The sequence below is a fragment of the Bombina bombina genome, chromosome 6 (genome assembly GCF_027579735.1).
Source record: "Bombina bombina isolate aBomBom1 chromosome 6, aBomBom1.pri, whole genome shotgun sequence".
Lineage (NCBI taxonomy): Eukaryota > Metazoa > Chordata > Amphibia > Anura > Bombinatoridae > Bombina > Bombina bombina.
This window is the reverse complement of record NC_069504.1, coordinates 517,490,005-517,516,162: the sequence shown is the minus strand read 5'-3', so window position 1 is coordinate 517,516,162 and position 26,158 is coordinate 517,490,005. Positions and strand designations below refer to the sequence as shown.

At 41.4% G+C, this 26,158-nt stretch overlaps 1 protein-coding gene across 1 annotated transcript in view; it reads left to right on the top strand.

The window, feature by feature from the left end:
* LOC128664505 (ADAMTS-like protein 3) overlaps positions 1-26,158 on the top strand; it is a gene marked incomplete at its 5' end in the record, with an annotated part of 417,110 nt that overhangs the window by 328,684 nt on the left and 62,268 nt on the right. The window contains 2 exons of the mRNA XM_053719326.1: positions 24,337-24,453; positions 24,826-25,038. Of these exons, the coding sequence (XP_053575301.1) occupies positions 24,337-24,453; positions 24,826-25,038 (330 nt within the window). The remainder of the gene's footprint in view (positions 1-24,336; positions 24,454-24,825; positions 25,039-26,158) is intronic.

The window sequence follows — 26,158 nt, the reverse complement described above, 5'->3', positions numbered from 1 at the left end:
TATCTCCAAGTGTCGTGGACCCCTAACAATTTGAGGTTTTTCCATATGTTTTGCATACGCGGGATTTTTTGCCTGGTACAGGGGTTGGAGCAATCTATGTGGGGGTCTAGGGGAACATTTAGGTCTCCTGCTATAAACAGAGAGCCTTTGGTTTGTGCTAGAATGGAGTTTGTGATGGTATGGATAAATTTGCTTTGAAATCTATTAGGTGTATATAAGTTTACCAAGGTGATAGGTTTGCCATAGAGAAGACCCGTCAAGCATAGGAACCTGCCCTCTTTATCATGCTCTACGTGAAGTTTGCTAAAAGCCACTGACTTATGGATTAAAATGCTTACCCCATTGATTTTCTTGGTTGGGTGGGTACTATGAAAATGTTGCGGGTAGTTGGATGAGAAATACTTGGGTATGTGTTTGGTTTTAAAATGTGTCTCCTGAAGCATCAGGATATGACCTCCCTTCCTAGATAAATCTAGCAATGCCATCCTACGTTTGTTTGGACAGTTCAGCCCTTTCGCATTTTGGGTTAAGATAGTGAGGGTCTGATCTAGAGTTTTATGTGGAGTAACCATTTTTAAATTTGAGGGAGCCATAACTAGATATTACCTCCATGCTCTGCCCACCTTCCCACTCCAAGTGCACTTGTATATGCTGATGGTCCATTGCATTCTCGATAACGAAGAAATAAGAAAACAAGAAATAAAAAAGAATTAAGAAACAAATACAATAACATTTTACCCCTTTCCTAAGTGAAAGGGTAGGGTACATAATTTTACCTAAAGGAGAATTTATCTCCTAACTGACTGAGAACATATATGTCACAACATTAGATTTACAACAATATGATAGTACAACCTTCAGAATTTAACTACTGGGCTGCATGCTAAAGGATGAACAGCAAGGTCTAAATGTTGAAATGGCCGATAGGCCCCTGAAAAAGAGAGGGTGAGAGCACATGTAAACATATAACAACTTTCATATAAGGCTAATTGGAGAACAAAAATCTCTAAACTCTAAACAACCTAAAGTAGGCATAACATTATTAACTTGGTTGTCCTGGATCGTCAGCTATCTCGTGACAGTCCTGTGATGATTATCCCTTAAGAAAGGGAGGGTTAGCTTTGACCTGTATAAAATACTGTAGTAAGTAAAAAGCAGAAAAAAGGATACAGCCTAAATGGCTCATGGGCTTGCTCTTTCAAGTAAGGGGTTTTGGCTGCCCACGTTCATTTTGCGTGTTTTTCTTTGTTGCACCTGCTGCCATTCTTGCCTCTGTGGGAGGGAGTTATTTCTAGGCCTCAGGTTGTGTTGATCCAGTGTGTCTTGTAACTTCTCTATCTCTGGAGGAATAATGTCCAAGGCCTTGCAGATCTGGCTGACATCTCCTGGGTTGGTGCATATGAATCTCTTTCCTTGCCAGGGTATGATTAATTGAAAGGGGAACCCCCATCGATATGGGATGTTGGACTTCCTGAGGAGAGTGGTGAATGGTTTGAGTTCCCTTCTTTTGAGGAGAGTTCTCTGTGATAAGTCTGTGAAAAATTGAAGATCAGCATTTTCATATTTGACAGGTTGCTGGTCTCGAGCTAGCTTCATTAGTTCTTCTTTAACTTGGAAATTTGTGACTCGCACAATTATATCCCTAGGAGGTTGCGAATCTGAAGGCTTTGGTCGTAGATCCCTATGGGCCCTGTCAATATCAATTTTTATGGGTGTTTCTGTTTGTTTCAGTGAGTTGAACAAGTCTTGCAAGTATTGCTCTAGGCCAGAGGGAGGGATGGATTCAGGCACACCTCTGATTCTGATATTATGTCTTCTGTTCCGATTTTCAGCATCATCTATTTTGTCTTCAAGGCCTAGTATGGTGTCATTTTGTTTGTGGATAGTAGTATGAAGGTCCGAGATTGCTGAAGAGTGAGCGTCCAGTGTATTTTCAGCTGCTTCCACTCTGTGCCCTATATCTGAAATTTCTTTCTTTAGCTCGCTTATTTCCTCTTTGATACACTGCTTGACCTGTGACACCAGTGCAGAAAAGTCCTTTTTCGAGGGCAGCGAGTCAAACAGGGCTTTGGGTACTGTAATAGAGTCAGCTGTGGTTTCAGAATCTGAGTCTGAGGAATAGAAGGCTGCGGCAGAATCCTGATCCTCGGTGGGATTGAGGTTTGTAGATTTGGCCTCCGCTGCTTTAAAAAAAGCGTTAACTGAGGGGGTCACATGGCTCCTCTGCTTTTGTGTCGCACCTTTTTTATTAGATTTTTTGGTAGACATGTTTACCCTGAATAGAAACAAAGACACTGTTTGTGCGTACCCTTTGTGATAGGTATTGCCTGATAAAAGTCAGATGAGTGATGTGTGCTTTGGGCAAAGCTTGTAGAATCAGCTACAGATGTGGCCTTAAAAAACTGCTATGAATGTATAGAGAAACCTCTCCATATGAAAGGCTATAGAGCGTGCTTCCTGTCTTGCAGCCAAGTGTAACTTCAATTATTTTGAGACAGTACATAGGATTAGAATGTGTTAGCACCATAAACATATAAGCACATATATTTCAGGAGCGATTATGTTTGCATGACAATTTAGATCCCCAGTAGAAAATCAAGTAGAGCTGTACAGCGTGTTTGCATTTTATAGTGCTGCGTCATTTCAAGCTTCTTTGGCCCTGTTTAGCCGTATATGCTAGGGGAAGTCTTAGGAAACCTTGCCGTTGCATTGAAGTATTTTTCCAAAACACTCCTCTCTCTCTTTGAATGACTCTTGTACCAGGAGCTTAAATTTAGTCCCCCTTATATTTGGGCCTCTGCTCTGTGCGTATAAGTTGCGTTATGGACTATAGGGCGCCACTCAGATAGGTGACCATGTCGGGGCAGGTAGGTAAATGTCCGTTATAGGATTAATCCAGATCTCTTACCCGCAGCCTGAATCCTCGTTGTATTCGGATGTGGTTGTGTGCGGCGGCAAGAGCTGCAGCTGGACCCTGCGGTGCTTAGGCCTGTTCCGTTGCGCGGCATATCACCTGCTGTGAAGTATAGCACCGGTAAAGTTTTGGCCTCACATTTGATTCTCCTATCTATTATGGTGCTGGACAGCACTTTTGGGCCAAACTTTTCCCCCGGTTATGGGAGAAAAACGTTGCTCAGTCAGAAAGGGCTCAGGAGCACACTCAAGCCGCGGCCATTTCCCTGGCTGGCTCGCTCCGCCCACCTCGAAAGATTACATTTTACACCTGTAATCTAATTTTGTATTTATATTCTAATAATATCTACTGCATAACATCACCCTCAATATAAAGACATGACTATCTATTCATACAATCACACAGCTTGGCAGTAGGCTGATATTTCTTGTTGGCAGTCACAGTATGTAGTATTTCCTTGCACTTATAAGCTACCAATATGACTACAACTACTTAGTTATTTTTTACATCTTTTATTTTTCTACTACCCCTTTCTCCTATCCCCTGCCAAATTTATCCTTCTAACTTCCCCAATCCCAGACTCAACACTTAAATAGTAACATCTTAGAAGATACAAACTCATTTAAAATATATTGGGCTAAATTACAAGTGTGGCGCAAACGGTTTTGTGCAAGTGATATTGTGTTTTTGCGAGCCTTTTTCATTCCACTGATATTGCAACTTGAGTGAAATCACGATTGTGCTAGCTCAATCGTCATTTACGCTTCAATCTTTATCGCGGTCTCAGAGCTGTGGTTAACGGTTTTCCGAAACAAAAAAGTGTCTAAAAACACATCACAAATACATTGCAAAGTACAGTTACACTCATAATAACACCATCTAATAAAATATGAGATCTCGGGTGTTAGGAAAAAAAAAGGCAGGCAAATCGCTTTAACATTGAGACATAAATATACATTGCTAAAGATGTATTTGTATGTATGTATATATATATGTTTATATATGTGTATATATAGTATATTAATGTATTTATATGGGTATATATGTATTTACAGTCATATATACACATATAAAACATTAATATATATGTACACACATATATAGAAATATATATATTGAAAACATGATAAAACATATTTATGCAATATTCATATTTAATAATGATTTTAATGTATATACTGTAAATATTTGACATTTCCTAATGTGAATATGTTATATCGCGATTAGTGTTTGGGGTTTTTTCAACAATTTTTTTTTTCCTCAAGAGGTAGTAGCAACAAACACTGTGGGGGACTTTAAAAATGCATGGGACAAGCATAGGGCTATCCTACGAACTAAATAAGTTTATACTGTTAGGTAAGGTCGGGCAGACTTGCTGGGCCTATGGCTCTTATCTGCCGTCAATATCAATATCTATGTTTGCGCAATCTCGGCTGTTTATTTTCCAGGTTAAGGTTTTTTACGCTATTCGGGTTACCGCTAGCACAAAATAATTTTTTGGGAGCTTGTAATACGAACTCAACCCGACCAGCATAAAAATGAAAATCCTAGCGAAGTTGCGGGGGGAAAAAATACCGCTCCACTTGCAATCTAGACCATTGTGTGGTCCAATTTTAATATTTGCAGTGTACTTTTTCTTAATTTGTTTTACATAATAGTGTATTATGGGCTAGATTACAAGTGGAGTGGTAGATTTGCTGCCTACTGGAGTATGTTACACTATACTATAGCTTTGATTTGCATTGTTTGAATACCCTATGCTACCGCTTCTATGATATACTTGCTGGCTGATATCTTTGCATGTTGATTGATGGATAATGCTATACTAATGCTGTTTTGAGCTGCACTGCACTAACATTATATGCTGCTTTATGCATTGAATTTGATCCACCAGTAGTGATGTCGCAAACATAAAAATTTGGGTTCGCGAACGGCAAACGCAAACTTCCACAACTGTTCGCGAACGGGCGAACCGCCATAGACTTCAATAGGCAGGCGAATTTTAAAACCCACAGGGACTCTTTCTGGCCACAATAGTGATGGAAAAGTTGTTTCAAGGGCACTAACACCTGTACTGTGGCATTCCGGAGGGAGATCCATGGCAAAACTCCCATGGAAAATTACATAGTTGATGCAGAGTCTGGTTTTAATCCATAAAGGGCATAAATCACCTAACATTCCTAAATTGTTTTGAATAACGTGCTTTAAAACATCAGGTATGATGTTGTATCGATCACGTAGTTTAAGGGTTACGCCCGCTTCACAGTGACAGCCCAAACTCCCCGTTTAAAGGGACAGTCTACACCAGAATTTTTATTGTTTTAAAAGATATATAATCCCTTTATTACCCATTTCCCAGTTTTGCATAACTAACACATTTATAATAATATACTTTTAACCTCTGTGATTATCTTGTATCTAAGCCTCTGCAAACTGCCCCTTTTTTCAGTTCTTTTGACAGACTTGCAGTCTAGCCAATCAGTGCCTGCTCCCAGATAACTTCTCGTGCACGAGCACAGTGTTATCTATATGAAATACGTGAACTAACACCCTCTAGTGGTGAAAAACTGTTAAAATGAAATCTGAAAGAGGTGGGCTTCAAGGTCTAAGAAATTAGCATATGAACCTCCTAGGTTAAGCTTTCAACTAAGAATACCAAGAGAACAAAGCAAAATTGGTGATAAAAGTAAATTGGAAAATTGTTTAAAATTACATGCTCTATCTGAATCCTGAAAGTTTATTTTGGCCTAGACTGTCCCTTTAACGCACCGCAAACAACTGCAAACAGTCCATTTGCACAACCGCAAACTCCCCATTTGCACAAGGTTGGATACCAAGCTAGCCAAGTCCCGTTCCTTGTCCTCACTGATGTCATTGAAGGTCTCTTCCTCCACCCAGCCACGTACAACACCAAGGGTCCCCGAAAGGTGACAACAAGCCCCCTGGGACGCCTGCTGTGTTTGGTCTTCCACCTCCTCAAAGCCACCTTCCTCCTCTGACTCCTCTTCTTCAGACTCCTCTCTCTGCGTTGCCTCTCTCTGCATTATTATAAGGTGTGTTAAGTAGTACTATTCCTATCAGTTTAATCCCTGTTACGTCCCCTATCAGGGGACGTGTATATGGCATCGATTTTAGGAACCGGGAGATGGAAAAAGATGCTTGGTCGGACCTCCTACTTCAAATTTGGGGCACTGCGCGTGCAATCTAATGTGCCACCAGATTGGAGTGGTGTGTTAAGTAGTACTATTCCTATCAGTTTAATCCCTGTTATGTGTCTTTTTTTTGTTTGGTTTTTGAAGCCACAGTGCAGCACCAGAGGCCAGAAAAATTAGGCATGTACACATGCCTGAAAAATTAGGTATTGTTGCAGCCGCTGCTGTAGCAGCGCCCAGAAAAATTGATGTTTGTTTCCCAGGCAGAAAGTGCCCTAAAACATTGCGACTTGAACCCTAGTTGGTGGCGGATAAGTCACGCAAGTCATCCGGCATTCAGAGATAAAATACAGCAGCGTGTGGACCATTTTTAGCCCAAGGCAGCTCATCTCATCAGGCCTTTTTTAGTCAAATGTATCGCCCACTGTCAGTCCCTTCGGGATCCATCCCTCATTCATCTTAATAAAGGTGAGGTAATCTAGACTTTTTTGACCTAGGCAACTTCTCTTCTCAGTGACAATACCTCCTGCTGCACTGAAGGTCCTTTCTGACAGGATACTTGAAGCAGGGCAGGCCAGAAGTTCTATCGCAAATTGGGATAGCTCAGGCCACAGGTCAAGCCTACACACCCAGTAGTCAAGGGGTTCATCGCTCCTCAGAGTGTCGATATCTGCAGTTGAGGCGAGGTAGTCTGCTACCTGTCCGTCGAGTCGTTCTCTGAGGGTGGACCCCGAAGGGCTGTGGCGATGCGTAGGACTTAAAAAGCTCCGCATGTCCTCCATCAACAACACGTCTATAAAGCGTCCTGTCCTTGCCTTGCCGGCGTGGTCGTGGGAGGAGGAGGATTACTTTCACCTCTTCCCCTGTTAGATTCCCGTTGTGCTGCTGCATCCTTTCCGACTTGCGGTAACTCAGTAACATTTCAGGCACTTTCTGCTTATACCGGGGGTCTAGTAGCGTGGACACCCAGTACAGGTCGTTCTCCTTCAGCCTTTTTATACGAGGGTCCCTCAACAGGCACGACAGCATGAAAGACCCCATTTGCACAAGGTTGGATGCCGAGCTACTCATGTCTCGTTCCTTGTCCGCAGTGATCTCACTGAAGGTATGTTCTTCCCCCCAGCCACGTACAACACCACGGGTACCAGATAGGTGACAACGAGCACCCTGGGATGCCTGTTGTGGTTGGTCTTCCTCCTCCTCCTCAAAGCCACATTCCTCCTCTGACTCCTGTTCCTCACAATCCTCTTCCAGCGTTGCCGCAAGTCCAGCAAGCGATGCTGCTTCCTCTTCCTCTTCACACTCATCTACGGCCTGATCCAGCACTCTTCTCAGGGCACGCTCCAGGAAGAAAACAAATGGTATGATGTCACTAATGGTGCCTTCGGTGCGACTGACTAGGTTTGTCACCTCCTCAAAAGGACGCATGAGCCTACAGGCATTGCGCATGAGCGTCCAGTAACGTGGCAAAAAAAATCCCAGCTCCGCCGAGGCTTTCCTAGCACCCCGGTCATACAAATAGTCGTTAACAGCTTTTTCTTGTTGGATCAGGCGGTCAAACATTAGGAGTGTTGAATTCCAACGTGTCGGGCTGTCGCAAATCAAGTGCCTCACTGGCATGTTGTTTCGCCGCTGGATATCTGAAAAGTGCGCCATGGCCGTGTAGGAACGCCTGAAATGGCCACACACCTTCCTGGCCTGCTTCAGGAAGTCCTGTAAGCCTGGGTACTTATGCATAAAGCGTTGTATGATCAGATTACACACATGTGCAATGCACGGCACATGTGTCAACTTGCCCAAATTCAATGCCGCCACCTAATTTCTTCCGTTGTCACTAACCACTTTGCCGATCTCCAGTTGGTGCGGAGTCAGCCATTGATCCACCTGTGCGTTCAGGGCGGACAGGAGTGCTGGTCCGGTGTGACTCTCTGCTTTCAGGCAAGTCAACCCCAAGATGGCGTGACACTGCCGTATCCGGGATGTGGAATATTACCTGGGGAGCTGGGGGGGTGCCGTTGATGTGGAGCAAGACGCAGCAGCAGAAGAGGACTCAGCCGAGGAGGTTATGGAAGAGGATGGAGTAGGAGGAGTAGCGGAGGTGGCAGCAGGCCTGCCTGCAAGTCGTGGCGGTGTCACCAACTCCTCTGCAGAGCCACGCATTCCATGCTTGGCAGCCGTCAGCAGGTTTACCCAATGCGCAGTGTAGGTGATATACCTGCCCTGACCATGCTTTGCAGACCAGGTATCAGTGGTCAGATGGACCCTTGCCCCAACACTGTGTGCCAGACATGCCATTACTTCCTTTTGCACAATCGAGTACAGGTTGGGGATTGCCTTTTGTGCAAAGAAATTTCCCAATAGCTACAAATTTTTGGAACGCCTCAGACTCCACCAGCTTGTATGGTAAAAGCTGGTGGGCTAAGAGTTCAGACAAGCCAGCTGTCAGATGCCGAGCAAGGGGGTGACTTTGTGACATTGGCTTCTTACGCTCAAACATGTCCTTGATAGACACCTGACTGTGGGCACATGAGCAGGAACTGCTCAAGGTGAGAGACGGAGTGGCGGATGGTTGAGAGGGGGCAAGGAGGACAGCAGTGGCTGACGTGGCTGAAGATGCTGGACCAGGAGGAGGATGGGGCTTTGAGTTTGTGTGCTGCTTGTACTCATGTGTTGATGCCATAGGCGTTTGTGATGTGCGATCATGTGCCTTCGCAATGCAGTTGTACCTAGGTGGGTGTTGGACTTCCCACGACTCAGTTTCTTTTGGCACAGGTTGCAAATGGCATCGCTGTTGTCAGAGGCAGACACACAAAAAAATGCCACACTGCTGAGCTCTGCAATGACGGCATTCTGGTGGTGGCAACAGCATGCGTTGATTGGAGTGCTGTCTGGCTGACCCCAGGTGCCGATGCATGCTGTCTGACTGTGCCACTAGCTCCTTGCGATGACCTCCCCCTCCTTCTAACTCGTCTCCTCCTCCTCTCTGTCTCCCCATCTGAACTTTCCCCCTCTTCTTCTTCTCTTCCAGCGGGCACCCACGTGACATCCACGGACGCATCATCATCATCAACCGCTTCACTTGTATCTGACAACTCAACAAAGGAAGCAGCAGCGGGTACAACATCATCATCACACCGTACGTCCATGTGTGTAATGCTGCCTGACTGAGACATATCCCTGTTATCTACATCCTCTGGCAATAATGGTTGCGCATCACTATCACTCATTTCTTCCAACTGATGTGTAAATATCTCCTCTGACAGATCAAGTGAAGCGGCTGTGGTGCTAAGCTGGAGGAGGATGGTGCGTCAAGGTTCCGAGCGGAAGCTGTAGAAGATTGGGTGTCCTGTGTTAGCCAGTCAACTATGTCCTCAGAACTGTTCAAGTTAGGGGTACGTGGCCTCTGAACACTGGGCATTATTCTAGGGCCAAAGGGAATCACAGCACCACGAACATGAAGGCCCCATGCGGGGTGGCCTGCCTCTGCCTGTCATTTTTTTTTCCGATTAGTGGTACTATGCGTGCAAGCTACTGTGACAACAGATATGAGTGGCACTGTGCACTGGCAGAAGTTGGCAGAGTAGACGCTGTAGGCCTGACACACACGCTTGCAGACAACTAACTGCTATTCAATCTATTACAGTCAAAATTGTATATTTTTTTTTAAATGTACACTACTGTTACACCAGATATGAGTTGCACTGGGGTGACACTGTGCCCTGGCAGGCACTGAAACGCACACGTGTGAAGGAAACTGACTGCTATTATTTAACACAGTCAAAAAAGTGTTGTTTTTTTTAAATCTACACTACTGTTACACCAGATATGAGTTGCACTGGGGTGACACTGTGCCCTGGCAGGCAGGCACTGAAACGCACACGTGTGAAGGAAACTGACTGCTATTATTTAACACAGTCAAAAAAGTGTTGTTTTTTTAAAATCTACACTACTGTTACACCAGATATGAGTTGCACTGGAGTGACACTGTGTCCTGGCAGGCAGGCACTGAAACGCACACGTGTGAAGGAAACTGACTGCTATTATTTAACACAGTCAAAAAAGTGTTGTTTTTTTAAAATCTACACTGTTACACCAGATATGAGTGGTGGCACTGGGCAAGTGGGTACAGTATACGCTGTGAGTCTGACACACACACTGGCAGGCAGGCAACTGCAATTAGATTACACAGGAAAAAAAAAAAGCAGACTGATGTTCTAGCCCTAAAAAGGGCTTTTTGGGGTGCTGTCCTTACAGCAGAGATCAGATGAGTCCTTCAGGACTGTAGCGGACACTGAATACACTAGCCTAGCTATCGATTTCCCTATTAAATCAGCAGCAGCTACACTGTCCCTCCTCTCTCTAAGAATGCAGCTTCCAAATGAATCTAAAATGGATGCTGTCCAGGAGGTAGGAGGGTCTGGGAGGGAGGGTCTGCTGCTGATTGGCTGGAATGTGTCTGCTGACTGTGAGGTACAGGGTCAAAGTATTACTCAATGATGATGAATAGGGGGCGGATCGAACATCGCATATGTTCGCCCGCCGCGGCGAACGCGAACAAGCTATGTTCGCCGGGAACCATTTGCCGGTGAACTATTCGCGACATCACTATCCACCAGTGATTTTCCAAGTCTTGTCTACATTTTCATATGTGACCATACATTGACTGATGGAATATGCTATATCCATGCCTTGAATTATGCTATATTGCACTGCTTCTATAATTTGTGTTGCATTATGTATATGCATTAGATTGTTCCATTTATGGTCCCCTTTTACCATGGCCATTGGTATTTTCCAATTATATATAATTATATATTTAAGGTGTATCGTATGTGTTTTTTTATTTTTATTAGATGTGATTTGTTTATAATAAATTTACCTTACATTTAATGCTGTCTTTGCATTTGTACTGACTCTGGTCACCCTGATGGTCATACCCCTGGAATTGCATAATTTATGAATTATGGAGAGTGCTGGCTAGGGCGTCCTTGTATATTCTTCCTTTTTTCTTTTTTCTTATTTTTCTTTCTTTTACTAACCATGATTATTTTTTTTATGCCCCCTGTGCACACTGGGATACATACATATTTTTTAACTATCCTTGGTACTCCTTTATGCAGAATTATTTTTATTTATCCCTCTTTTTATATATATATTTATATATACAGGGGTTGAAAAACCCGGTCGCCTAGTGGTTCCGGACGACCTTGAAATTTCTTGGGACGACTTAGGAAAATGGTCTGCTATTTTCAACATGTATCTGTCATATAAACTTTAATGTTTATAAAGATTTATCATATTAGGTTATTACTACTTTTTCTAATACTGCCCCACACAACAATTTTCAAATAAAGTCATTGTAGAGGCTGTTCCAGTTTACTCACAGTAACACTGCACTTCTCAGGTCAATATTCTCAAATGATAGGGGGATATAAACCATATACATGAAGAATTAATCCCCTAATCTGGTCAATATAAAATATGCCTTGCCTGAAAAAGATTATGGTTAAAAGTTTTTCTATAGTAGAGGTGGTTCTACACTTTAATGTTTTAGTTTTTTTTAGCAACCTTTGCTTGTACCCTATTGATGGCTGCACAGTGGAGATGGCAGGGGGTATCATATTTACTTATTCCTTCTTTTCTTATTTATCATTCTCCTTGTCCTGCTGTAGCATAGGACCTTTAAGAAGTATGGGTGCTACTTCTACTGTAATAAATGTGCCACTTATCCATAATAACTGCAAAACAATTGTGTGTAAGAGAGTTTGTGTGTTTTACATAGTGAGAATATGAGAGAGTGAGAAATAGGATGTGTGTGTGAGAAAGTGAGAATATATGTGAGAGAAACTGTGTGACAGATTGTTTACAAGTGTGTGCGTGAGTCTTGTTTGTGTGAGTGTGTAAGTGAGAACTTATGTGTGTTTGTGTGTATCTGTGATTGTGTGTTTGTGCATATATATCTGAGTGTGTGTATATCCCTGGCTATAAATGTATGTGTGCAATTATTCCTGCCTCAACTTGCTGCCATGTGAACAAGAATATTCTCTTTTTAGGTATGAGAATTATTAGTTTATAATTGTATACAAAGAGTGTTTTATCCTTAATACAATTTTTTGGAGTTAAAAAAGTGTGACCACAAAGAAATTTCATGGGACCACTAGCTCTTGGGCAACTTTTTCAACCCCTGTGTGTATATATATATATATATATATATATATATATATATATCCATATCCCTCTTTAGACATGTATGTATGTATGTATATATATATATATATATATATATATATATATATATATACATCCTATAGATTCTCAGAGGCAACTTCAAAAACACCATGGAAAGAAAAACCTTTGAAATGAAAATGATAATGCACTTCAACTTGCTAAATTCTGGACTAAATGTGGACTCTGGTTTCTTAACCCATTATCCCCAAAACATTTGTAATGTACTTTCCTATACTGTAGTCAATTACATTGTATATTCCACACTCTCTATGCATAGGTATGCAGGTAAGCCTATGTCCACACTTTTGTCATTATTATTATTTCCCTTTTTATTTTCTTTCCTTTCTCCCTTTTTCTATCCTATATTCCCCTGCATACCTAATTTCCCATATTTATACATATTGATTCTATGTTGATATATAACTTTATGTCAGTATATGCTTTGTGTATAACCATATATTTCCCCTGCCTGATATCTTTTACTGACACTATCTGCCTGTCTCCTAAACCCCAATCATGATTTTTACGACACTCTTCCTCCCCCTGCATTCAGACCTCTGTAACACTTTCTGTCTTTTTAGCCTGTGTTTTAAGATACAATCTGTAAATTCCATTGAATTGGTCAGTATTGCTTTAGACTTGATAAAGGAAGGAACTCTTCCGAAAGCTTGTCATCTTATACATGTATAGTTAGTCCAATAAAAAAGTATCATTACTCAATGCAATACTCTTGTTATTTTGATATCTAAATCTCTGGACTAACACGGCTACTCCAATCAATATATATATATGTTAAATGGATATGAAACCTAAACATTTTCTTATGTGATTCAGACAAAGCATACTATTTTTAAAAAACGTTTCCAATTTACTTCTATTATCAAATTTACTTTGTTGGAAAAAGTGCTGCCATCTAGCGCGTTTGCAAATGGATGACATTCTTGAAAAACTGCTGCCACATTGTGCTCCAGAAATGGGCCAGCTCCTAAGCATGTGTCCCTGTTTTTCCACAAAAGATGCCAAGAGAATGAAGAAAATTTGATAATAGAAGTTATTTAGAAAAATTGTTTAAAATCGCATGGTCTATCTGAATCATGAAAGAAAAATTTTGTGTTTCATATCACTTTAAAGCCCTTTGCATTTTTTTTTTTTCTAATCCCTGAGACCTCATAGCTTTAATTTTCATTAGATAGTGTTATTTCAACTGTACTTTAAAATGTATTTGTGATGTGTTTTGTGTAATTTTTTTGTCTTGTGTAACAGTTAACAAGAGTTCTGAGGTTGCGCTATCCCAACATGCGTTAATTGCAGGCGTTTGGCCTGATCATCTAAAGCTCCTGCATATCTGTATGTGAAGGAGAGACAAGCCAGTGTAATATAGCATTTCATGACATGGAAGTTCTGCTGTATGTACACTTTGTGCTTTGTATTTTATATTAATTTACACTTCAGATTAAGTTTTATTACTAATTTAGCACTTTCTATTTTGTATTTTATTTTGTATACAGCAGTATATTTAGGATTGTGATTTTACAAATTCTGATTATGCTTTCAAAGTTTCTGTGTAATCTGTAGCTTCATTACTTTCTAGGGGTCTGATAAGCAAAGTAATGAAGCTTTCTGGGATACAGAATTTCACAGGGGAGTAGAAGGTAACTGGAAAACACCTGGAACTAATATAAAGCCTTTATTTGCATCAACTGAAATGTTTTCACCAGAATTTTTAACTTGCTTTTGCCTATAGTTTAGTATATATTACTTTTCTGTCAGTTAAATAACTGTATTTAAAATTTTTAGCAATTTTCACCTGCATACAGCTGGCGAGAAAAATCCGTAATACCAGGTTGTTTAAAAAACTTACAGCATTACACAAGACTTGTGAGAGAGCTTCAGACATACCCTGGGAACTCCCCTCTTCAGCCCAGAGAACTGCCCTCTCCCTCCCACTTTCTGAAGCTGTGTTTTGTTTTACAATATAGAAAATACCAAGTGCAATGTAATTTGTAAAAGCTACACAGAAATATACAAAGTATAAAGTATGATCCTAATTTGTTAAAGTAACACAGAAACTTTCAAAACATAATCAGAATTTGTAAAATCTAAATGTATTAAAATATAAAATAGAAAGTGCTAAGGTTGAATGTAATAATACTGAAATGACCCAATCTGAAGTGTAAACTAATATAAAATACAATGTACAGGGGGGGCGTGTCCGGACCAGCATCTAAGATGGCCACTTTAATAAGAGCTCTCCACTTTAAGGCTGCAATTCATGAAAGAATCTAATTTCTCCAACATAGGTGTGTCCGGTCCACGGCGTCATCCTTACTTGTGGGATATTCTCTTCCCCAACAGGAAATGGCAAAGAGCCCAGCAAAGCTGGTCACATGATCCCTCCTAGGCTCCGCCTACCCCTGTCATTCTCTTTGCCGTTGTACAGGCAACATCTCCACGGAGATGGCTTAGAGTTTTTTAGTGTTTAACTGTAGTTTTTATTATTCAATCAAGAGTTTGTTATTTTAAAATAGTGCTGGTATGTACTATTTACTCTGAAACAGAAAAGAGATGAAGATTTCTGTTTGTATGAGGAAAATGATTTTAGCAACCGTTACTAAAATCCATGGCTGTTCCACACAGGACTGTTGAGAGGAATTAACTTCAGTTGGGGGAACAGTGAGCAGTCTTTTGCTGCTTGAGGTATGACACATTCTAACAAGACGATGTAGTGCTGGAAGCTGTCATTTTCCCTATGGGATCCGGTAAGCCATTTTTATTCAGACAGTAAATAAGGGCTTCACAAGGGCTTATTAAGACTGTGGACATTTTCTGGGCTAAATCGATTCATATATTACACATATTTAGCCTTGAGGAATCATTTAATCTGGGTATTTTTGTTAAATAATATCGGCAGGCACTGTTTTAGACACCTTATTCTCTAGGGGCTTTCCCTAATCATAGGCAGAGCCTCATTTTCGCGCCGGTATTGCGCACTTGTTTTTGAGCAGCATGACATGCAGTCGCATGTGTGAGGAGCTCTGATACATAGAAAAGACTTTCTGAAGGCGTCATTTGGTATCGTATTCCCCTTTGGGCTTGGTTGGGTCTCAGCAAAGCAGATACCAGGGACTGTAAAGGGGTTAAAGTTAAAAACGGCTCCGGTTCCGTTATTTTAAGGGTTAAAGCTTCCAAATTTGGTGTGCAATACTTTTAAGGCTTTAAGACACTGTGGTGAAATTTTGGTGAATTTTGAACAATTCCTTCATACTTTTCGCAATTGCAGTAATAAAGTGTGTTCAGTTTAAAATTTAAAGTGACAGTAACGGTTTTATTTTAAAACGTTTTTTGTACTTTGTTATCAAGTTTATGCCTGTTTAACATGTCTGAACTACCAAATAGACTGTGTTCTGAATGTGGGGAAGCCAAGGTTCCTTCTCATTTAAATAAATGTGATTTATGTGACACTGAAAATGATGCCCAAGATGATTCCTCAAGTGAGGGGAGTAAGCATGGTACTGCATCATTCCCTCCTTCGTCTACACGAGTCTTGCCCACTCAGGAGGCCCCTAGTACATCTAGCGCGCCAATACTCCTTACTATGCAACAATTAACGGCTGTAATGGATAATTCTATCAAAAACATTTTAGCCAAAATGCCCACTTATCAGCGTAAGCGCGACTGCTCTGTTTTAGATACTGAAGAGCATGAGGACGCTGATGATAATGGTTCTGAAATGCCCCTACACCAGTCTGAGGGGGCCAGGGAGGTTTTGTCTGAGGGAGAAATTTCAGATTCAGGGAAAATTTCTCAACAAGCTGAACCCGATGTGATTACATTTAAATTTAAGTTGGAACATCTCCGCGCTCTGCTTAAGGAGGTATTATCCACTCTGGATGATTGTGAGAATTTGATCATCCCAGAGAAACTATGTAAAATGGACAAGTTCCTAGAGGTCCCGGGGCTCCCAGAAGCTTTTCCTATACCCAAGCGGGTGGCGGACATTGTAAATAAAGAATGGGAAAGGCCCGGTATACCTTTCGTCCCTCCCCCCCATATTTAAAAAATTGTTTCCTATGGTCGACCCTAGAAAGGACTTATGGCAGACTGTCCCCAAGGTCGAGGGAGCGGTTTCTACTTTAAACAAACGCACCACTATACCCATAGAAGATAGTTGTGCTTTCAAAAATCCTATGGATAAAAACTTAGAAGGTTTGCTTAAAAAGATGTTTGTTCAGCAAGGTTACCTTCTACAACCAATTTCATGCATTGTCCCTGTCACTACAGCCGCGTGTTTCTGGTTCGATGAGCTAGTAAAGGCGATCGATAGTGATTCTCCTCCTTATGAGGAGATTATGGACAGAATCCGTGCTCTCAAATTGGCTAATTCTTTCACCCTAGACGCCACTTTGCAATTGGCTAGGTTAGCGGCGAAGAATTCTGGGTTTGCTATTGTGGCGCGTAGAGCGCTTTGGTTGAAATCTTGGTCAGCGGATGCGTCTTCCAAGAACAAACTCCTTAACATTCCTTTCAAGGGGAAAACGCTGTTTGGCCCTGATTTGAAAGAGATTATCTCTGATATCACTGGGGGTAAGGGCCACGCCCTTCCTCAGGATAGGTCTTTCAAGGCCAAAAATAAACCTAATTTTCGTCCCTTTCGTAGAAACGGACCAGCCCCAAGTGCTACGTCCTCTAAGCAAGAGGGTAATACTTCTCAAGCCAAGCCAGCCTGGAGACCAATGCAAGGCTGGAACAAGGGAAAGCAGGCCAAGAAACCTGCCACTGCTACCAAGACAGCATGAAATGTTGGCCCCCGATCCGGGACCGGATCTGGTGGGGGGCAGACTCTCTCTCTTCGCTCAGGCTTGGGCAAGAGATGTTCTGGATCCTTGGGCACTAGAAATAGTCTCCCAAGGTTATCTTCTGGAATTCAAGGGGCTTCCCCCAAGGGGGAGGTTCCACAGGTCTCAATTGTCTTCAGACCACATAAAGAGACAGGCATTCTTACATTGCGTAGAAGACCTGTTAAAAATGGGAGTGATTCATCCTGTTCCATTAGGAGAACAAGGGATGGGGTTCTACTCCAATCTGTTCATAGTTCCCAAAAAAGAGGGAACGTTCAGACCAATCTTAGATCTCAAGATCTTAAACAAGTTTCTCAAGGTTCCATCGTTCAAAATGGAAACCATTCGAACAATTCTTCCTTCCATCCAGGAAGGTCAATTCATGACCACGGTGGATTTAAAGGATGCGTATCTACATATTCCTATCCACGAGGAACATCATCGGTTCCTAAGGTTCGCATTCCTGGACAAGCATTACCAGTTCGTGGCGCTTCCTTTCGGATTAGCCACTGCTCCAAGGATTTTCACAAAGGTACTAGGGTCCCTTCTAGCGGTGCTAAGACCAAGGGGCATTGCAGTAGTACCTTACTTGGACGACATTCTGATTCAAGCGTCGTCCCTTCCTCAAGCAAAGGCTCACACGGACATAGTCCTGGCCTTTCTCAGATCTCACGGATGGAAAGTGAACGTGGAAAAGAGTTCTCTATCTCCGTCGACAAGGGTTCCCTTCTTGGGAACAATAATAGACTCCTTAGAAATGAGGATTTTTCTGACAGAGGCCAGAAAAACAAAACTTCTAAACTCTTGTCAAACACTTCATTCCGTTCCTCTTCCTTCCATAGCGCAGTGCATGGAAGTAATAGGTTTGATGGTAGCGGCAATGGACATAGTTCCTTTTGCGCGCATTCATCTAAGACCATTACAACTGTGCATGCTCAGTCAGTGGAATGGGGACTATACAGACTTGTCTCCGAAGATACAAGTAAATCAGAGGACCAGAGACTCACTCCGTTGGTGGCTGTCCCTGGACAACCTGTCACAAGGGATGACCTTCCGCAGACCAGAGTGGGTCATTGTCACGACCGACGCCAGTCTGATGGGCTGGGGCGCGGTCTGGGGATCCCTGAAAGCTCAGGGTCTTTGGTCTCGGGAAGAATCTCTTCTACCGATAAATATTCTGGAACTGAGAGCGATATTCAATGCTCTCAAGGCTTGGCCTCAGCTAGCAAAGGCCAAGTTCATACGGTTTCAATCAGACAACATGACGACTGTTGCGTACATCAACCATCAGGGGGGAACAAGGAGTTCCCTGGCGATGGAAGAAGTGACCAAAATCATTCAATGGGCGGAGACTCACTCCTGCCACCTGTCTGCAATCCACATCCCAGGAGTGGAAAATTGGGAAGCGGATTTTCTGAGTCGTCAGACATTATATCCGGGGGAGTGGGAACTCCATCCGGAAATCTTTGCCCAAATTACTCAACTGTGGGGCATTCCAGACATGGATCTGATGGCCTCTCGGCAGAACTTCAAGGTTCCTTGCTACGGGTCCAGATCCAGGGATCCCAAGGCGACTCTAGTAGATGCACTAGTAGCACCTTGGACCTTCAAACTAGCTTATGTATTCCCGCCGTTTCCTCTCATCCCCAGGCTGGTAGCCAGGATCAATCAGGAGAGGGCGTCGGTGATCTTGATAGCTCCTGCGTGGCCACGCAGGACTTGGTATGCAGATCTGGTGAATATGTCATCGGCTCCACCATGGAAGCTACCTTTGAGACGAGACCTTCTTGTTCAAGGTCCGTTCGAACATCCGAATCTGGTCTCACTCCAGCTGACTGCTTGGAGATTGAACGCTTGATCTTATCAAAACGAGGGTTCTCAGATTCTGTTATTGATACTCTTGTTCAGGCCAGAAAGCCTGTAACTAGAAAAATTTACCACAAAATATGGAAAAAATATATCTGTTGGTGTGAATCTAAAGGATTCCCTTGGGACAAGGTAAAGATTCCTAAGATTCTATCCTTTCTTCAAAAAGGATTGGAGAAAGGATTATCTGCAAGTTCCTTGAAGGGACAGATTTCTGCCTTGTCTGTGTTACTTCACAAAAAACTGGCAGCTGTGCCAGATGTTCAAGCCTTTGTTCAGGCTCTGGTTAGAATCAAGCCTGTTTACAAACCTTTGACTCCTCCTTGGAGTCTCAACTTGGTTCTTTCAGTTCTTCAGGGGGTTCCGTTTGAACCCTTACATTCCGTTGATATTAAGTTATTATCTTGGAAAGTTTTGTTTTTGGTTGCAATTTCTTCTGCTAGAAGAGTTTCAGAATTATCTGCTCTGCAGTGTTCTCCTCCTTATCTGGTGTTCCATGCAGATAAGGTGGTTTTACGTACTAAACCTGGTTTTCTTCCAAAAGTTGTTTCTAACAAAAACATTAACCAGGAGATAGTCGTGCCTTCTTTGTGTCCGAAACCAGTTTCGAAGAAGGAACGTTTGTTGCACAATTTGGATGTTGTTCGCGCTCTAAAATTCTATTTAGATGCTACAAAGGATTTTAGACAAACATCTTCCTTGTTTGTTGTTTATTCTGGTAAAAGGAGAGGTCAAAAAGCAACTTCTACCTCTCTCTCTTTTTGGATTAAAAGCATCATCAGATTGGCTTACGAGACTGCCGGACGGCAGCCTCCTGAAAGAATCACAGCTCATTCCACTAGGGCTGTGGCTTCCACATGGGCCTTCAAGAACGAGGCTTCTGTTGATCAGATATGTAGGGCAGCGACTTGGTCTTCACTGCACATTTTTACCAAATTTTACAAGTTTGATACTTTTGCTTCTTCTGAGGCTATTTTTGGGAGAAAGGTTTGCAAGCCGTGGTGCCTTCCATTTAGGTGACCTGATTTGCTCCCTCCCTTCATCCGTGTCCTAAAGCTTTGGTATTGGTTCCCACAAGTAAGGATGACGCCGTGGACCGGACACACCTATGTTGGAGAAAACAGAATTTATGTTTACCTGATAAATTACTTTCTCCAACGGTGTGTCCGGCCCACGGCCCGCCCTGGTTTTTTAATCAGGTCTGATAATTTATTTTCTTTAACTACAGTCACCACGGTATCATATGGTTTCTCCTATGCAAATATTCCTCCTTAACGTCGGTCGAATGACTGGGGTAGGCGGAGCCTAGGAGGGATCATGTGACCAGCTTTGCTGGGCTCTTTGCCATTTCCTGTTGGGGAAGAGAATATCCCACAAGTAAGGATGACGCCGTGGACCGGACACACCGTTGGAGAAAGTAATTTATCAGGTAAACATAAATTCTGTTTTATTCCATGCCATCCAAGGCTGATACCTATTGCAGTTTACTAGGCTCATTCTCCTGCATCGAAGGACACCTATATCTTATTTCTGGAAGTCCCAGAGCCAGCCATTTGCCCCTTATCCTACATTCCCATAGATGATTCTCAAACTCCTCTTCAGGCAAACAAACACACAGAGACCATACCGCCATCCTTAGACACAATATCTACTACAACTATGGACATGCCATATACACCAACCATGGAGGACTTTGATACTTCAGTAAGGGCCCTCTTCATAGCCCTTGAGACAAAGATGGCACGTCAATTTCGTAGTCTACACTTTACGCTACGTTATGGCCACATGGATATACCCGCTCCAAACATGGCGGAGTCAGAGGAGATTAATGAAAACTCTGCGCAACCTAAGTACAGTTCCGCTACTTTTGACCAAACACAAACACAACTACATAACTCGCCTCTTGACTCTCCTTTACCTGACCCGGAGGATGCGGCCGGCCTTGGGGGAGGGGAGGAGAGTAGATCGCCGATTGCTGAAGAACTCTCTTCTGATGGCGCAGTGAAAAAGAAGGCTCCAGCCAGAAATGATAATAACTACCACCACCGAGACCTCTCAGCACTCTCTGGCATTTACCTGGGTTGGCTGGATGGCACCGGAGGCGGATGGCTTCACAAGGAACAAGGCAAGTTCCCTTCGCTTAACTCTACTCGACAGCGTGTGCTGTTTAGACCGCACTTGAGATCACTACAAGTACCGGTCATTGAAATTTGGCTAAAAGAACTCTTGATCTCCCGGTTCACCATGTCTAGTCGTGGGCCTGATCTTTACCAATACCAACCTCCCATTTGCTCCAGAAGAGGAGTCGGCTAGTAGCGCCTCCAGGCAAGCACATTTACCGGCGGTCAGTTCGGACACTATCTTTATGACCACCCAGTGGGACTTATGCTTAAGCCTTACATATAGTACTTTGCTCCTTCTAATGTTTTGTTATGCGGTTATCTATACCTAAGTTTTAAAATGTTCCTCAGATCTGCAATGAACAGGACTACACTGTGATGCTTACGTTTCCTATAGCGTGTATAGGATCTGCTTTTCCTAAATTTTTGTGATGAGCTTCCATGTATTTTATACTGTCTATGTTTGCTGAGTTGCTTAGTGCCTGATATTATTTGATATTTACTTATGTGCGACAGAGGCTCATTGTGTAGGGGGTAAAGTGGGGGTTAACTAGTTGAGGACCAAACAGTTTTTCATGTAAAATATAGCATAGTTTGACATATTTCTCCCATCAACTCAGCCAGTGGGCAAGATGTATTAATAAGGCTTGATACCTGCCTCTGATACTATTACTTTGTTATACCAATGCTAAGTTATAGTTGCATGTCTTATAGTAGTGGTTATAATTGTCTGGAAGTACATACATTTATTGAAAATGCTCTCCACCCACAAACACAGGAACACTGATTATTTTCTATATCCTACTGATCTTAACTCTATTAAGACCATATATACTTAGTCTAACAGCTGTAGCAGACAATATCCCTCAGTACCTGTTACTAATATGACTGTCTGTCTGTCTAAATTAATTGCTACTTAGACAAGAGCTCCTGTTAGGCTGTTTCACTATTTGTTATGGTTTTCATAATCATATGTCTGCTGCTGACATAGGGGTCAATAGTTTTTTTACATTAAGATATTTTGAAGTACATTAGACTCATCTATTGCAATCAGCTCTGCCACCCTATATACCATGGTGTTGCTCCTTCTCCCTTATTATTCCTATAAGTGTAATAGTACTAGTGGTCCTATAATATTATCCCTCTTAACATAATTTCCTACCTATTAATAGCTCTCGCTAATACCAGACTTAAGTATAGAAAGAGATTACTAATGGCATTCATTGATGTAACAGTTTCTCACATATATCATTACATACCTAGCAGGTCTAGGTTAGCACTCTTTCCCTCTCTAAAGTGCGAGGAGACACTTTTATCACACATATATAGGCCCCTCTACAGCCAATTCTATCAGCTGATATTTAGTTTCCCACTACATAGTGAAACCCTCAGTTATGTAACTCTACTTACTACTACCCCCTTACATTACCATATAACATAAAACTGCTCACCCCTCAGTATTAATCCAGCCCATAGCAGCAGTCCCATTGTGTTATCTCTTCTCAGGCCATTTTAGCTATATCCCCTCTCTGCCTCTTATTCAAGATTTTTTTGAGTCTCCCACCTAAGACAGAAGCTTGTTTATAGACCTCCATAACCTACCCTCAGGCCTAGACTGTAAATCATATCCGCATATTCACCAGATCACGTCACATCAACATAATCCTGGACACGTCCCCCTCCCCTCCCATTAATATCAAAGCGGCTCTGGCCCGCTGTTTACCCTTTATGCTTTATTTTTCATTTTATCACATACTAAAATTACCCTATATAACAAAAGGAGATTTCTTTCTGCTAAGTTCATTCACATATTCTTAAAGGGAGCTATACGACGACCTATAGAGAAGTGCCCAGAAAATTTATATTCCATATCCCAAAAACTTCTCTTTTCTATGGCTTACATTTTCAGTACACAAATAGGTCCTATCTCCCACTACCTGTATTGTCTACCCTTGTATTCTATGTTCTATGTATTATGTAAATCATCTGTCATTGTGAATGAACATTATTCAAGTTGTTATTTTTGCCAATAATCTCAATAAAAATTGTTTCAAAAAAAAAAAAAAAAAAAATACAATGCACAAAGCATAATCATGCAGTGCCATATCGCATTGAGCTTGTCTCTCCTTCAGGTATAGAAATAAGAAAGAGAGATCCCGCAGTGCTGGAGAGTTCCACCCTTTTTCTTTGTTCATTCAGTGAGTTCAGCCCATATGAAATCTGCACTACAATTTATCTCCAAGCAGGAGAATCCTTGATCATCAGGTCTTTTATCTGAATCATAAAACTTTAATTATTGGCCGGATGAAGAAACGTCACTTGTAAAAATAAAGTGTAGATCGGCGCAGGGAGGATGAGCAGTATGAGCGATTAGCTCTAAAAACACTTTTATTTAGTGAAAACAGTAACCATGAATGAAAGTGGGGTTAGATTTTGATCATAGTTACATTGATTTCTCCAATAACGAATAAGTTTACAATCACTTTAAGCAAGAAGGTAAGATGTGTAAGAAATGGCAGAGAGGTGAGATTATGGGGATACAGGTTATGGTTACATGAAGAGCCATCAAAGCTATTTATGACAAATTGTAGAGGTCAAGGGCAAGTATAAAGAAGGGTTCATAGGAGGAGGTTATTGTAGTCAAGGTGAGTTAAAGGGATAGTAAACCCCAACATTTTCTATTTTTATGATTCAGATAGAACATATAATTTTAAACAACTTTCAAATTGACTTCTATTATCAAATTTTCTTCATTCTCTTGTTATCCATTGCTGAAGGGACAGCATTGCACTACTGGCAGCTAGCTCAACACATCTAGTTAGCCAATCACAAGAGACAAATATGTGCAGGACTAATTAGCAGCAGCTCCCCCTAGTGTATGATATGTGCATATTCTTTTTTAACAAGGGATATTAAGAGAACGAAGCACATTTGAAAATAGAAGTGAATTTAAAAGTATCTTAAAATTACATGCTCTTTCTGAATCATGCAAGTTTAATTTTGACTTTCCTATCCTTTTAAGATAAGCATATGAATTACATTCTGATCATCCTTTCGGTGAGGAAACAAGAACTCCTAGAGCTGTTATATAGGTTGTTTTTTCACGCAAAACATTAAGACCTGACTAAATTATTTAGTCTTTGTTCAGTTCTACCACTGCTGATAATTATTTTATTTAAACAGATTATGATAAATTAAAAGGTTTCATTTTTTAACAGAAAGTAATCAAGAGTCTCATGATGAACAATCCAAAGTTAAGGCCAAAAGACGAGTTCTGATGGCATCAGCAGGTGGCAGTACTATAGTGGTCAGACCTGGAGACCTCTTGCGTATAGGTAAGTTTTAAGTAAGGTAATTGTCTTACTTAGATAATCACAACTAATGCATACAATTCTACAGGCCGTGTCTCCAGCCTATCACCACATTTACTACCCTCTCCTCTCTGAAAAAGTATGACTCAGAAAATGTGTATCTGGATTGAGATTGTGATAACGCTACTGTGTCAGTTCTTTTACTGATTATATAAAATGCATGTTTGGTTCTTATATTATATAGTATGTAATAAAAATACTAAATACTATCTCCGCTTTTTTGACTAATTTCACTACCTTCAAATAAATGCATAAAGCGGGAGATACTCCCAATAATATTGTACTGTAGAATATACTGTTTCTGATTAAAATGTTTTATTTCATTTTTTTCTACAGGCTGTCCAGTGCAAACCAACCACCGGAATACTATTCACTGGTTTCTAAAAAAACAGCCTATTGAAAATATAAAGGGCTTTAAATATAGAGCTCTTGTTTCAGGCCGAGTGTTAGAGATAAATAATCTATCAGAGCAATTTACTGGAGAATACAGATGTTGGACTTCAAATCATTCTAGAACAATGTCTGCCTGGTTGAACATCACTCTAGAAGGTTAGAGTTTGAAGCTTTTTTATATTTATATCTTTTATATGCATATGCATGCTTAAAGGGACACTGTACGATAAAATAAAATTTATTTCCCCTTAATGTGTTCCAAATGACTTGTTATACCTATTGCAGAGTATTAATGTATGGGAATTTGTTCATTTAGGTTTATTTTTGTATTTGAAATATCAAGTGTTTTTTCTTATTAAAACAATCACCTGGGATCCATAACTATTGGCTGAGCCTACAACTATTTGTTAGGTATTGAAATGATAATTCTAGCTGGTGGTGTTGAATAAACACAAGCAGCTATTTCACATACAAAATGTATCTCTCCCTTATACCCCCCACTAGGAGATTAATCAGTGCCATTGTCACCTTCCTACAGAGAAAATATTTGTTACTCATATTTTCAGTGTAGGTGGGGATAAAACAGGCAATAACAAATGCAGGTAAAGTAGCTGTTGGCAAACAATTTACCCTTTCGCTGCTAGGCCATTTCATTTGGTTTTATTTTTATGAGCATGCATAGGACACAAAGATATAAATAGGGGTTTAATTTATTTAATTATTTGCCTGTTTCTAATTTTCTGTTATGGAATAAGGGGATGAAGATAATTGGTAGTTCCTCTGTCCCTGGAACAGCTAAATTGTACCTGCAGTATGTGGGAGATGAAAGCCTAAAGCTAATTGACTATACTATAGGATTCATAATACATAAAGAAATAGCCTTACTGGTACCATAAAAACCTTAACCTCACCTTAGGCAGATAAGTGTAAAGCTCAGACGTTTACAGGTTGGTGTTTATTTAACCCTGTGACAGACTCTGGGTATCTCCGCCAAAAAAAACCTTCTTGATCCCTGGAACCTGTAGCTGTAGAGCTGGAAGTGATTTTAGCAAGTATCCCACCCTAATAACCAGACAAGACCAGTATTAAGGTGAAACAAGAACTGGGTTATTCACGCAAACTCACAGTATTTATATACATTTGCCATCTGATAAGAGCCTAATCCCATCCCGCCCCCCCAGACAGTCTGGCGCCTTCATAGAGGCCATAGGCACATGGAGATCCCCACAATGAATAGATTGTCTTTTCGGGGTGATCCAGAGGGAATGGAGGCTAT